This window comes from Myotis lucifugus, unplaced genomic scaffold (assembly GCF_000147115.1).
Source record: "Myotis lucifugus unplaced genomic scaffold, Myoluc2.0 scaffold_131, whole genome shotgun sequence".
Taxonomy (NCBI): domain Eukaryota; kingdom Metazoa; phylum Chordata; class Mammalia; order Chiroptera; family Vespertilionidae; genus Myotis; species Myotis lucifugus.
Genome location: NW_005871179.1, coordinates 2,807,643 through 2,821,714, shown reverse-complemented (window position 1 = coordinate 2,821,714; position 14,072 = coordinate 2,807,643). Strand labels below are relative to the sequence as shown.

General features: G+C 49.5%; 2 protein-coding genes across 4 annotated transcripts in view; one reads left to right on the top strand and one right to left on the bottom strand.

Annotated features, from left to right (window-relative positions):
- Nucleotides 1-3,080, top strand: part of S100PBP (S100P binding protein) — a 33,283-nt gene extending 30,203 nt beyond the window's left edge. For all 3 annotated transcript variants that reach the window (XM_006094218.3, XM_006094220.3, XM_006094219.3), the window contains one exon: nt 521-3,080. In XM_006094218.3, the coding sequence (XP_006094280.1) occupies nt 521-620 (100 nt within the window). In that variant the 3' untranslated portion in view covers nt 621-3,080. The remainder of the gene's footprint in view (nt 1-520) is intronic.
- A 5,474-nt stretch (nt 3,081-8,554) lies between these two features.
- On the bottom strand, nt 8,555-12,422 carry FNDC5 (fibronectin type III domain containing 5). The gene is made up of 4 exons (XM_023758547.1): nt 12,312-12,422; nt 11,680-11,878; nt 11,218-11,307; nt 8,555-8,891 (listed from the first exon to the last, which is right to left on the bottom strand). The coding sequence occupies exons 2-4, from the start codon at nt 11,861-11,863 to the stop codon at nt 8,623-8,625; spliced, it is 543 nt and encodes a 180-aa protein (XP_023614315.1). The 5' UTR covers nt 11,864-11,878; nt 12,312-12,422; the 3' UTR covers nt 8,555-8,622.
- Nucleotides 12,423-14,072: the final 1,650 nt, after the last annotated feature.

The following is a 14,072-nucleotide window of genomic DNA, read 5'->3' as shown; positions in this document are numbered from 1 at the left end:
CCCCAGCCCAGCACATGACTAAAGGAGACTCAAGAAACTCTAAGTCTGTGCTATTAATTGTTCAGTCTCTAAACTTGCAGTGTGATGCTCACATGATGACTTACCTTCTCTGGGAATTTTATTCTAATTTTAACTGCTGTGTCCTGAGCAACCTTGAGCTGTGTCAGACAGGTCCTGTTGGAAGTAGAGCTCTGATGCAAGAATGAAATGTAGATCCTGTTCTAAATGTTTCTAGAGGGGGAAAGTATTTTTTTTCCTACTTAGTCATTATTATACATTGTACATTAGGTATTCTTGGGACATTTGTTACCACATAATACCTGTCTGGGAATTAGGTGGCTTTGGAATTTGGAAGGAAATAGCAATTATAATGTGACTTTTGTATAAAATTTCTAAAATTTTGAGAATTGAAATGTAAAATTTGATTTCTTAATGATATTCTTAAAATAGTTGTATACAAAGAGCCATACCAGCTGAAACCATCATCTTTTCTGTTTTTATTTTCTCTCTCTCTTGACAGAAACTATGCCCGGTTCCGACAGAAACCTCTGGAAAGATACAGTCTGACTCAGTGGGTTGACAGGAACAAGCGAAGCCACCAGCGGTTCCAGAGTCTCTAAGATATCCAGTACAGTCCGTGTGTCTCACCCCATTAGCAGTGAAGGTCCCTGTCCAGGTCCTGTCTAGTGCAGCATCTCATCTTCTGCTGTTTTATGCTTGGCAGATTTTGAATTTTATTTTTCACAAGATTTTTATTTAAAGAACTTTTTGCCTTTTGGAAGTGCCCATTGCCGACTTGAAATTTTTTGTATAAAATCCTTCAGGCGTGCGTGTGTGCGTGCGTGTGTTTAAGCAGTGTTAAGATGATACGGCTTTTATTTGTTTCTTTAAATTGAAGGTGGCCACCTCCTGAAAGCCAACATTAAACCAAAACACCCAGGCTCAAACTAAACACCCATCTTTATGCAGAAGTGAAATCTACTGGTGCCCAAGAGAAATAATCGTTTAATCTTCTGTAAGGAAGAGATTCTTTATCAGACTGCAAGCCAGTGTTAATTGCTCATGACTTATAAATGGATACAAGTAACTTTTAACACCCCTCTTACTTTTTTATTTGAATCTCTAAATACCTGTCAAAATTTTAAAGTTGGTAATCCAAAATGTTTGAAATAGGATAGATGTCCTGTTGAAAGTTCAAATTAAAAGTATAAATCTTCTCTCCTTTTTGTATCTACTATCTGCCTTTATTTTTGGCTTTTATTTCACTCTTTATCAAACTTACTTTGCATAGAAGTGTTTGCAAATCGTATACATCTTAACTTTGACAGAAGACTGCTGACTGAGTAACCCATGTTGATTTGTGGTCTTGTAGCTGTCTTCTCTGCCTTTTTTCAAGGATTTGCCTTTTTTTTTTTTTACCCAGTGACCACTGTGCTCTCTAGGGTTCGACTGATAAATTCCTTAGACATGGATGTGCCTCTTAAGAACAGTGTCCCTACTGTGTTTACTGAAGAGCTGCTCACCCAGGGTCTCGACTCCAGGACAGTCCAAAAAGTCAATGCTATTGAAGTGTCAGGCTTCAGTTTCATCTGCTGAACCCAGACTTTAAGGATGAGGTCATGTGCTAGTGAGCTTCCATCCTGTGGGAGAAACGTTGGAGAGGCACTCTTTTGTCTCCGTTATTAGTCAGCAAGAGGTGCCTTTAGACCCTGGATGTTATCATCTCATTTGGTCGAACCTTTGATGCACAGTTTCACAAAACTGCTAACATGGGTCTAATATAGTTGTGATCAAGCCTGTGCACAAAAACATTACCTGATCTTAAGGTTTGGTTTTCTAACCCAAGTTGACAGACTACAGCCATCTTGATGGATGCCTTAGGAGTTTGCTATTCTTTCTTTAAAGACAGCTCTAGACATCTTTCGGGAGATTTTGCAGTCCAGCATTCATGCTGTTGCTCACTCTCTGTGAAAGTTGTACATAGTTGCTGTAGCACAGCCTGTGGTACTGGCTAGCTGCCTCTCTCTGGTTTTGTTGTTTCATCAGCCCATCTTTGTGAGTAACCCATCTTAAACATCCTTCCCTGCTTTAGAAACTGACTTGGGAAAAGCTTGGTCATTCATGCCACCAATAACTTTAGATGGATATCCTTAAGTATTTATTGCTTTTTTCTGGTTAAGGATTCTCTTTTCCTTGGACATTTGGTTTAATTCTGAGACCAAAATGCTAAAAAGTTACATGCAAAGGCAAGAGTCAAATCTATTTTTTCAGTTATCATTTAATATGTCAGTCACTTCTCTAGGTTTTCTTAAATTAGGTTGATAGAGTGAGACAAGCAAAAATCTATCTACCTTTGGAACCACAGCATAGCTAAAATTAATCATAGCTGGAATAACTAGCATTGCAACTGCCTAGGGCCCCATGATAACCCAAGTTCTGAAGAGACAGTGTTTTGCTTAGGCCAAAATCTAGGACTCATGTTCCTACCTTCCTGCTACAAAAGGGTTTAAGCCTGAATCTGTAATGGGAGCATCGCCTTTGCCAAATCATATGAGTGACAGGTTAACTATAAAATGTGACAATCACATTTCCTCTTTGCTCAAATAATTCTGTTTTTCCAAAGCTTTAGCAGCTTAATTAAATCTGTTGGACTGGAGGAGGAGAGAACTGTTCTCTAGCAGTTAACATAATATTCTTCAAGGAGAAAAAAACAGCCAAAGAAAACTCATTATTAGGCATGCCCGCCTTAAAGAAGCTGGTGGGTAAAATCTGGAGTTTTAATATGTTTTTAAAGATGCACATCTATGTTAACATACATTTAACTCCCTACCTATCTTCAGCCAGGATGACATTCTCGCCACAGGGGTATTGATGAAGAAGAGTAAAAATGTGTTTATGTAGTTTACTTAGAGGTAAAGAGCCGGAAATAACCTGCAATTTTGCATCTAATGCAGGCCCTGCTTTGAGTTTTTGTCAGGATCAGTTATGAAACAAGTTTGGTGCCTCCTCTTTATCATGGTTTTTCCCTTGTAGCAGTTGTGTTTAATGTCATTAAAAAGAAATAAAAGTTCTTGTCAGTGGCATATGTACTGTGACCGTCTGTTGCAGGCTTTGAAGGAGGGTTCCTTCCTCCTTTGCGTAGGTAGGTTAGTGGGGTATAGGAGGGGGTGGCAGTTAGTAGAATGTGGTGCTGGGGAGGCGGGGGTGCATGCTCCCTATTCTCTTGAGGGTAAATTACAGTGTTGAAAAAGGTGTTCCTGCAGCTAAGAAATGTTGAAATTGATTGGGATTTGCAGCTACATATAGTGCATGTCAGGGGGCTGACACTGGGAGGCCTGAAATATCACTGGGCTGCTGTTTTTGCAGAGGGGAAAAGAGCTCAGCCTGCTCAGACAGACATTGCCTTGCATTCCTCCCCATGTTTGTGTTTGACCTCTGTGCCTCTGCCACTCCAGAGTTAGCCCTGATTAAGGAGGAAGCTGAACCATCCTGGGACATTCTCCCTTTGAAAGGGACGTGAAGTCAGAATTGATAGTGCAAAATTGAAGCTTGTTCTTCTCCAGAAATTGACTGTTCCTAGAACCTGGGGTGAAGGTTGGATAAATATGGGTCGATGTGGGAGACACAGTGTTCCTTAGATCCTTTCCGTGAGCCTAAGCTTCTTAGTACCCTTCTTGGGAACAAGGATGAAAGGGAAGGCAGTAAGAGCTCGGCACCTAGATTAGCCAATGCTTTTTAAAATTCAGCTCCTACTGAGAAAATAAGGGGCAACATGTTTGGACAGGCTTTCTGAGCTGCTGTTCTATAAATTTCATCTAATATATATTTTACAGTCCAAGTAGAATGTTCAATATAAATTTGCTAAGTACTCAGCTATTTGATATTGTTTGAGTCAGAGGTGCTTCTGACTTGTACATACCTATTTTGTTCCTGTCAGGTAGACAATCCTTTGTCCAGGAATTGCTCATTTCCTTTTTCACAAGGTATGACCGTAGGCTTCAAAGGTTTCAGGAACCAGACTGGATTCTCTGGAATGGTGGTGTCCCTTACCCTCCGTTTGTTTTATGTTATGGAAAAGTGAGGAGAAAGACAAATGGACCTTCTTGAAAATGGGCTCATTCTGTAACCATTCTTTAAAACATTCTCCTGTTTTGAGCTTTTACAGAAAGAAAAAACCCCAAGCACCTAAAACTAGAAAGCTGAGTTCCTTGCTCTTCTGGGTATTGTCCTGCTTTCTGAGAGTAAACAATTATTTCTAAGCTGATTCTAAGGTATGCTTGGCGTTGTATGCCTAAGCACCTGGGGGGAAAAAATTCCCTCCCACTTGGCACAGGAAGTATCAGTTGGTCAGTGGTGGAATTCCTTAATGAACAAGCTCCTGCCTTGTCAGTCCTCCCCACCTGTCTTCCCCCTGTGACAACTGGGACATGCCATAGACAGAAAATCTGACCCTCCCTAGCACCCACTGAGAAGGTGGTGGGCCCTAACTGATTTGGCACATGGGCAGACTGAAGGATCTCAGGTTCGATTCCAGTCAAGGGCACATGCCTGTCTTGCGGGCTCCATCCCCAGTAAGGGGCGTGCAGGAGGCAGTTGATTAATGATTCTCACCATTGGTGGTTTCTATCTCTCCCTTTCTGAAATCAATAAAAATATTTTTTTAAAGAGAAGGGGGTGGAATGTAATCATTTGGACAATCTTCAAAGCAGTCCATGGGATAGTCATAAAATGTATCATTAAGGAACTCTTTGTATACAAAGATTCCCTTCAATTTAGCTTCAAGTAGCTTGATGAGATTGGAGCTGGGGGTGGGGGTGGGGATAGTATCCATTTACATAAACAATTTGTTGGAGGCTACTTCTTAAACAACTGACAGGTCTAAAGAAGGTAAGAAAGTAGAAGTCTGAAACGTGATGTTTGGTGAGATTTTACATATTTCTGTAAAGGGTTGAATCAGAGATCTTAAAAGTGGATTCTAGAGGAGGCCCATACTGAAAAGCTAGTGGTTGAAGGGACAGGATTACAAGGAGAAAAGGGCTCCTGCCCCCATGAAAACAGTCCACAATCCTTCCCTAAATTCTGGGGTTTCCCTCTTGTTCCTGTGAGGAAGCCCCTTAGCTCCCAGTCTAGGTGGTGAATGGGGTCTGACAGCTGAGGAAACCAAGGCCCACTCCCCATCCCACCCTCAAGTACCTGGTCTGAGGTGTTATGTGTTATATGTATTATAAGGTGGGGTCTCCTGCCTCTCAGCCCTGCATTCCCTCCCACAGCCCTACTGTGGTCTGCACTCAGGTCTCAGCCTCAGAATAAGCAGTGAGCAATCTGTGGATGTATGTGAGTGGTGAAGAGACCACTTCCCAAGTCAGCTGTAGGGTTCTGTACAACTACAGTTGATTCAGGAAAAGCTCAGTCATTAAAGAACTTGGGGGTGTAGGTAGGTAATTAAAGGCAACAGAGTTTAATGCAGGACTGTTGTTTGTTTTTCTCCCTTCACACCCTCAGCTGATGTACTATATAGGCACAGATAAGAGGGAGACAGGAAACTCCCATTAGCAGTGCTTCCTGAGCCCACTGACAGCTTCTACACCTGATGCTGACTTGGGGGCTTCTCCATCACTGGGCACTATGTGAGCACAGAGGACCTGGGAAGTACCTCTCAGGTTTGGCTTAGGGTTCTGTGTGCTAATCGACTTCCCACTCAGCCTCTAAGACCTGCCTGCTTTTGTTCTCAGAACCTTCCAGACAGCCTTCCCTAAGCCCGATCACCAAGTTCTTGCTGGTTCTGACCGAAATGTTCGAGGTGCCCCATTTACTGGTTTGCTCTTTGGCTAATGGCACCATTACTCTACCTTTCAGCCTGCTGTTGGGATCATAAGGATATTCCTTTAACAGTCCAGAACGGCATGCTGTGATTACTGAGCCGCAGCAGGCAGCTTTGCAGTTCTTCACTTCTCTGCTCACCCCTGGGAGAAACAGGCTGCATTCCTTTGGCCAAGGAAAGCACCCACCCCATCCGAGGGGAAAACCCTTTGTTTTAAAAACTGAGCACCAGCCTGCATACCTATGTGGTGAGGCAGCCCAAGCTTGGTTTAGGGTACGGGGGCGGGGCTCAGTAATAGGATGATGGAGCAGCTATTTTCTCCTCCTACACGTGCACCCCCATCTGTTCGAGATTTCCCTTCCAACTCCAGCTTGGCTGGCAGGCATGTCCCTAGGAAGCTGCAGGCCAAAATGGAGAGAGAGAACTGAGTGGCTGCCAACTGCCAGAAAAAGAGGGCAACATTTGGGCATTTACCAGGAGACAAGGATGTGCCTTTTCATTTGTCTTTTTATTTTACATTTAAAAAGTGGTTATTGCTCTAACTGGATCAGAGGTAAGGACCTCTCTCCCCTAAGGAGCCTTGGCCTTGCAGCCCCATTCAGCAGGGATGGAAGTCACAAGACAATGAGTGAAGCCTCATGCCCTCCCATGAGGAAGCCCTTAGTGTTGCTGACATCTGCCTTTACCCTGTCTCTCCTCCCTCCCTATGTTCCACACTCAGAAGTGGTGGCCGACCCAGCCCTGAGAGCTCTTGTAGACCGGAAGGAAGGGTGGTCACTGGGTGATGGCTTTCAGCTCTCTGGCTTGGGGGCTATTGCTCTTATTCAGTTCAGCAGGTATTCAATGAGCACCTACTGTGTGCCAGGCTTGTGCTAGGCGCAGTGCTCCCAGACTCCTGTCCGTAGCCACCACTGGAAGACGCAGAGGACCTTCTCTTCTGTGCAGGCATTCAGCTGCCACAGCTTGTCAGTCCTAGGGAAGGGTCTGCCTTCCCTTATCAAGCACCAGGGTTTTTTTTGTTTTTTGTTTTGTTTTTTACCAGAAAGGGGCAGTGGAGAAAGACCTGTCACCTCACACCACACAGGCTCTAGGGAAGGACATGAGGACCCTGGGTAGCTTTCACAGAATCCTGGATGAGATGGCAAGATATGGAGACCCCAGAGGCCACGGCTGCTCTGACTGAATGGCTCAGGCCTGCCTTCCGGCAGCTTCCACCACAGCGTGGTGATTTAGCAGCCTTCAGGATGTCCCACGGGAACGTGCCTTTCAGTTGTCCAAGTCAGCACTGATACAACTCCAAAAGGCTTTCCTAACGAAATGGGGCCAATACCTTCCAGGTATCTTTCCTGCATTTTCTTCTTAAAACCCCAGACGGATGGTCTTACAGTCAAAATAAGGGCCAAAGAAGACAGAAGATGCAGGCAACCAGCTCGGGGAATCCCTCTGGCCCTCTGGAATGAAGCCCTTCGGTTGTGTTTCCCAAGAGACAAAACAGATAAATCTCACACACACACACAAAGTTGTGCATCGCACCACAAACAAGTCCTTAATGGCTGAATCCAGAAAAGGCTCCATGGCAGCCATGCCCCTGCCCGGCAGGCAGGCCCATGGCTTCCCTGACGGTTCTTGGTCTGAAAGGGCTTAAGTCAGTCTTGGTGCTTGTCATCTCCAGCAGCTTTGTGCATCTTCTCAGAGAGGAAGGCCGTCCAGGAGACTCGAGGAGGCAGAAAGAAGGCCGTGTCTCATGCAGCTTTGCCTTTTCCAGAATGGGGCCAGGCCTCAAGTTTTGTGGCTTGTTTATTTTTTGCAGAATTTGGGTTTGTAGTTCAGTCTCCTTCACCAGACTAGGACATCGGGGAGAGAGAACTGTGCAGCTAGCCATGCCTCCCCCTCCACCGCAGTCCTCCCCCTCCCTGTGCCCGTGGACCTGGGAACCAGCAGAGAAGAAAAATGAAATCTTTCTCCCTGTAGACAGGTAGTCACGCTTCGATGACGTTCACCAAGAGCTTGTTTGGAAACTGGGAGGAAGAAATGAGAGAAGCGGCCAGGGCTAATTGAATAGACTTCTCGCAAGGTTGGAAACAGAGGACACGAGAAGGAAGGGAGCAGCAGGGCTGCTGCCGGAAAGCCAGGCTCTTGTCCCCTGTGGAAGGAAAGGAGTAGCCCTGCCTGCATGTCTTGTCTCTGCCGTTGCAAACCCAGCCTTCGGCCTCACTCAGCTGAATGGCCAAGTCTGGGTCCTGGACCCACTGCCCTGGACCCCGTCCACCCCCAGCAGAGCCATCCTGCTGGCTGGTTCTCACGTCCTGCAGATCTGCCTCTCAGCGCAGCCTCAGCCACTGACATTGTTGAGGTGCTTCTGGAGATGGGGGTTAATAAGAGGCTTCAGGAAAATGCGCCAGAAAGAGTGAAGCCAAGAGAGAGGACAGTAAGCCAGAGGGTGCAAGGAGATGGAGGGAGGAGGAAATGTAGAGAGGGCCATTGCTGTTGGATATCAGCGCCTGAACCATGAGATCCTCTCACATTCTCTGCTGTCTTCTGAGCTGCTCGGAGCCAGCACTGAAAAGGTTTCATATCTGTTTTACACAAGAGGAAATGAAGGTACAAAAAGGTGAAGCACCTGCCCAAGGTCACAGCACCGCAGCTGCAGAAATGAGCTCAAAGCCCATCTCTTCTTGTCCCACACCAACCAAGAGTTCTGCCCTCCCCATTCACTGCCCCCCCCCCCACTTTAACCCCCACTGGCCCCTGGCACCCTGCAAAAGGAGAGGATCCAAAATCAATTTGCAGTGTCCCCTGGGTCACACAGGCAGCAGCCAAGCTTGGCTCTGCCCAGCTGTAGCCATGCCAGACCCTGAGCTGACCCCTCTGCAGTCCAGGGACTCCCAGTGCTTGAGCCATGGGGCCATCCACCCAGGTCCAATCCCTGCCCTCACCTTGCTGCGGAGAAGCCCCCCGCCTTGGTGCTCTGGTGTGCTGGTTTCTGACGCACTCTTGGTTTTTTCCTTGTTGTTATTGGGCTCATTGTCCTTGATAATGTCATACTGGCGGCAGAAGAGGACAATGACGCCTGGGGGACAGGGAGAGCAGTCAGAGTCCTTGCCCACCTGCTCCCTTGCCCTGAGCCCTTGCTGAGCTCTGTTAGGTACCGAGCTCCAGATGGTCTCTCACCTGCACTACTGCCACAGCCTGCCTTGGCCTCTGGCTCCTGTGTCCACCTGTCCCCTGACCATTCCCTTCACTGCTGCTGGATTGGTCTTCCTACAACATGCGTTTGAGCATGTCTCCTCCCTTCCCTTCTTTTAAACCTCTGAATCCTCCCCCTTTCCGTTAGGGGAAAATAGAAACAACAGCGTTTGTTGAGCATGTGCCAACCTGTGCTGTGCACTGACATATTCCAGCTCACGGAGTCCTCGTAGCACTGTGAGGGTCCCCATGGCCCTCCCCAGGTGAGAGTGAGGACACTGATGCAGAGCTTAGGTGACTTACTCAAGGTCGCTGTGGGGTGCAGCTGGGGTGTGCACCGGGGCCTGCACTCTGTGAAATGTTTATTTTATTGAACTAATACATGATAAGCATAATAAGCTTTTTTGAAAGTTGGATCGTATTAAGGCAGCCAACTCCAATTCTTGTTTTCCCCATTTTTACTTGATGCTTGATTTATAGTGGTTATTTCTTGACCTATCTGTTTTAGATATTATCTCTTGACTTCCCACCATGGCAGTGTCAGGGGTGGTCAGGGTGGCCTCTGGCCGGAGACAGTACTCTGCATCCTCAGTTCTTGTCTTCTTATAGGGATGAACTCACATGAGATAACAAGCAGGCGGGAATGTATTTGCAGAAAAGGAATACACTCAGATATTGTCTGAGCAGGCAACTCAGCCACCGGAAATCAAACCAAGTGCCCTGCTTAGTTGGGGTTTGGGGTATTTATACCCTTAAACTGGAGTGCACCTAAGTAAGTCTCTCCCTCCCTTATTTCTCAAAAACAGTATCTTCAAGTTATAAGGTTCCCTCCCCCAGGTATTAGGCCACCAGTTAGACCGCATCCTGGAGGGGCTCTAGCTCTTCTCACATAGGGGCCTGCCACCTCCATCGTCTAACTGTGGCGTGTCACGTCTCACACGTATCCTCTCCAAGCCCTCGCTGCCTTTCCCAGCTCATATCTTTTGAGCTGCCTCCTCTAACAGTAGATAAGGCCTAACAACTCCCCTTGCTTCCTTCCCCATCACCCTAACAGAATTACATGACAATTTTGGGTTCATTCACTATGTTTATATTGTTACGATTACGTAAAAGCTATCTGTGCCAAGTCTAATAAAGCATCATAAGCAAACCTCCTCTTTTGTATAACCCTTTTCCCCCAAGTGCCTGTTTTTCTATGAGCCTATGGGAGCTCCCTCTCCCCCCGCCCCCCAAATTCTTCTACCTGAGAGAGCCTGCCCCTCACCTACATGCTAACACGGCTTAGGCATGTTCAAGTTCCTCCACACAGACTCCAGTCACTTCACAGCCTCGCCATCCTTTACTCCCCACTTTCTACCTTCTTTCTCGGGTCACAGCTGCACTGAGCCGACTGAGCTTAATTTGTGTCTTGAACACACTGTGCCCAGAACACCCTCCCTTCCTTTTTTTGGCTGCCAGGTGAACTCCTATTCACCCTTCAAAGCTCAAATCCTATGTTACTGCTCTTTGCATTTTTCCTGTTTTCTACTCCTAGCCCCAGAGTTAATCCCCTCTCCACTGCTCCCATACACAGTCCTATTATAGCACTCATCTCATTGAATTATAGCTAACACGGGCCTGGCTTCTCCCAGACTTGCTTGCAAGCATGAGGCTCCTCTTAGCCATAGCAGTAGCACTATCTGGAATGTAGCACTATGTACAATGAAGTGGCTGTTCAGAAAACGCTGATTGAATACAAAAGTGAAATTTGATCTTTATCCTCAGGGAGCTTACAGATAAGTGGAAAAGAGAGAGAGATATAAGCCCAACTAACTTATCTAAGAAGGGCTGAAGAGAGGGGCAAACTGTGCTTGGAGGCATCGTGGCAGGAATGACCTAGTGAATGGGCTGGGGAGGTTATATGGAGGCGGTCTCAGAGCCGGTCAGGAGGAGTAGGTTAAGAACGTGCCCCCACCCGGAGCCTGAGGGAGGGGGAGAGAAAATACGCCTATGGTCCTACAAGGCAACTCTCGATACGCTATTTTTTTGGTGAGGGCTGAGTTAGAGAAGGGATGGGATCTGGTCCCAGAACTGTCCCAGGCAGGACTTAGAAACTTCTGACCTCTTAGCTCTCTCCACGCGCCTTACCCTTCGTTTCTGTGAGAGAAGGGGTCTGGTCAGGTCCTCCCCTTCCCAGGTTAAGTGAAGAAGGGCTGGGAGGCCACACTCACCGGCCCACATGAACAGGACCACGACGATGATCAGCACCTCGCCCGTCTGCAGCTGCTGGTTCTGCCCCATCTCCTTCATGGTCACCTCATCTGTGGGGAGAGAGACACGAGGTCGGGGCTCCTTTCCTCCCCCAGCCACTCCTCTGTGGCCAAGTCCAGGAAATTAAGTGCTTCTCTCGATATCGGTGCCCACACACCTAACGAAAAGAGGTTCTAGAACAGGCTGATGGCTACTCGGGGTGGCAGCGATAAGGCAATCCAAAATAAGTGTTTATATACCCATTGTATTGGGTCACTAGAGTGACCTCTCTCTTAGGTACTGCTATACTAGGCAGTGGGGGGAGGAGGGGAGGGGAGGAAGGGGTATGGGAAATTAGTGCTTTCTTCAACCTCCTACTTCTCTGGCCTGACCAGCCCTCACCCCACCACACCCCATCCCTTCCTAACAGTGCCCGGGCCTGCCTTTGTTCTTGGAGGCCATCTTCTCAGCCTCCCGCGGCGTCTTGAAGAGCACTGGCTCGCTAGCCGGACTCTGGCCCTGGATGGAGATGGCTTGCACGTGCACGATGTATTCCGTGTCCTCCTCCAGGTCCCAGAGGGCGCACGAGCGGGTGGTGGTGTTCACCTCCTGGATGAAGCGCAGCATCCGCACATCCTTCTTCTGCCAAAGCAAGAGCCAGCCCAGTGTTTTCAGTGCCCAGTCACCACCCCATCTGCCACCTCTCCAGCAGCAATAACGGGCTCACCTGGCTACCATGCTAAGCCCTTTGCAGACATAATCTTTCTTACGCATTCCACCATCTCTGCAGATTTCCTTATCTCTATTTTACAGATGAGGAGACTGGTAGAGGGTGAGGGAAGTTGCCCAAAGCCGTACATTTTGTGAGAACTGGAGCCAGGTCCAAATCTCAGGTCTGTTTAAGATCAAGTCCCAGGTTTCCGAACAAAGGCTCCAGAGCCCTCCCTCACTGACAGGTCCCCTCTGGGGCCCCCTTTTAAGCCATAAGTGCAACTTTTCTGCCAGTCTGTCCTGAGCCTCAGTCCTTTTCTTTCTCCTCCCTCACCCACCACCATCTTCCCTCCCAGAGGGTTACCTGCTGAGAGATGGCAAATCCGATGACAACCTCATCCTCCAGGACATCCCAGCTCACCACCGCGGAGTTGGCCTTGAGGTGCCTGACAGTGACATTCACTGGGGCGGAGGGGCTGTCTGGGGTTGGGGAGGCACCTGAGCCTGAGCACCCCCTGCGGCGAGGCCCAGGCCCACTGTCTCATGAGTGAACCTGGGGGAGGCCATGCAGTGGGGGGAGGAAGAAACCAAGGCCTCCCTGGGGTTGGCACATGGACCTCGGTTCCTTGGTGGGTTGCAGGGCCAGGCTGGAGAGGCCCCAGGCTCCTTGTGTCCAGGATGGGAACCCCAGATGCCCACAACTGGCCCCACCAGGGGTGCAGGCTAAAACTGAGGGGCCTGGGCCAACGGCATATCTAATAGAGAGGCATTAAGAGGTGAGGAGCCAGGGGTGGGGGAGACCCAGGTGGCCAGGGTTCAAGAGCTGAAGGTTAGTCTAATGAAAAGCAGTCAAAAGCAATCCCCGGACAATGCTCTTTCCACAGTACTCCCTGCCGTGTCAAGTGCGTGACCTTGAGGACGGGGAAAGCCACAGGTGGAGAAGAACCAGGCTGGGGGGAGCCCTGGGGTGGGAGTTAGGGTCCAGGGAGGAACCCTCGGTGTTGTGGTGACCCAGGCAGAAAGAAGCCTTCGGAAGGGCCTGTGAGCCCCAGGAGGCAGGTGGGGAGGTGATAGGGGAACATGGGGTTACTCAGAGCAGGGCTCCTCAGCCGAGAATCAAGAGTACAGGGTAGGTAGGGCCTTCCGGATGTGGGAAGAGGATGAAAGGGCGTCTGTTGAGAAGGGAGTAGGAGGAAGTGATGGGGGCACAGGGTCAGGGGAGGAAGACCCTTCCCGGACAGGGGCAATGGAGTCACAGCCTCCGTATCTCACAGGGGCGGGTGCTGACGGGAAGATCTGGGCACGAGCAGCACCCCCTCACCCCACAGATGAGTGGACCGAGGCCCAAGGGGAGACAAAGCCAGACGTGGGCCCGGACAGAGACAGAGGGACACAGACAGGTGGTGGCAGACACAGATCCAGAGGACAGACAAGTGGGGTCTGAGAGGCAGACACAGAGATGGGAGCGTGAGCAGTGAGACAGAAGAGATGGAGAGAGGGCAAGATGAAGGCGGCAACAGCAGCCAGAGGGGAGGCTGGGCGAGGACGAGGCCAGGCCCCACGGGACAGGCCAGATGCGACTGCACCGGGCTCAGGGGCCACCGTGGCCCACCCGGTGCCTGGGTGCCAGTCCCTATCCTCACACGCACACTGGGACCCCACGGTGCCCCCTCCCTCTCCGACCTGCAGAGTTGGCCTGCAGGGCTTTGGGGACAGGGAGGGAGGCCCAAGGTGGGGGATTGGTGTCCTCAGCTGCTCCCCGGCCAGAGAAGGGGGCTAGGGACCCGAGGCAAAGGCTTGGGCTCAGGGCAATGGTGTGAGGGGACTGAGGTCACAAGACCCTGTCCCCCAGGGCTGGGGTGGCCGGGAGGGATTTGGGGGCTGGAGGAAGGGTTTGGCGGTCAAGAAGGCCGGGAAGAGGCGGGGGGGGGGGTGGCATTAGGGAGCAGTGAGGGGCAGGACCGGGTCCCAGGAAGCGGGGGAGGGAACTGAGGACTCCCGCCCCCCGGGGCCGGGCCCCCTTACCCGCCTGCGCCAATGCGAGGTTGACGCAGTCCATCCACAGGCGGAGGGGGGGGTCGGGATGGCCGGGGGTGCTTGGCGGCCGGCTCCGGACGGACATGCA

Excerpts from the sequence above, each read along its gene's own strand:
- FNDC5 (XM_023758547.1), bottom strand. The coding sequence starts at position 11,863 with ATGCTGCGCTTCATCCAGGAGGTGAACACCACCACCCGCTCGTGCGCC. Across the intron at positions 11,308-11,679 it reads GATGGCCTCCAAGAACAAAG|ATGAGGTGACCATGAAGGAG; the intron begins GCAGGCCCGGGC and ends CTCTCCCCACAG. Across the intron at positions 8,892-11,217 it reads GGTCCTGTTCATGTGGGCCG|GCGTCATTGTCCTCTTCTGC; the intron begins GTGAGTGTGGCC and ends CCTGTCCCCCAG.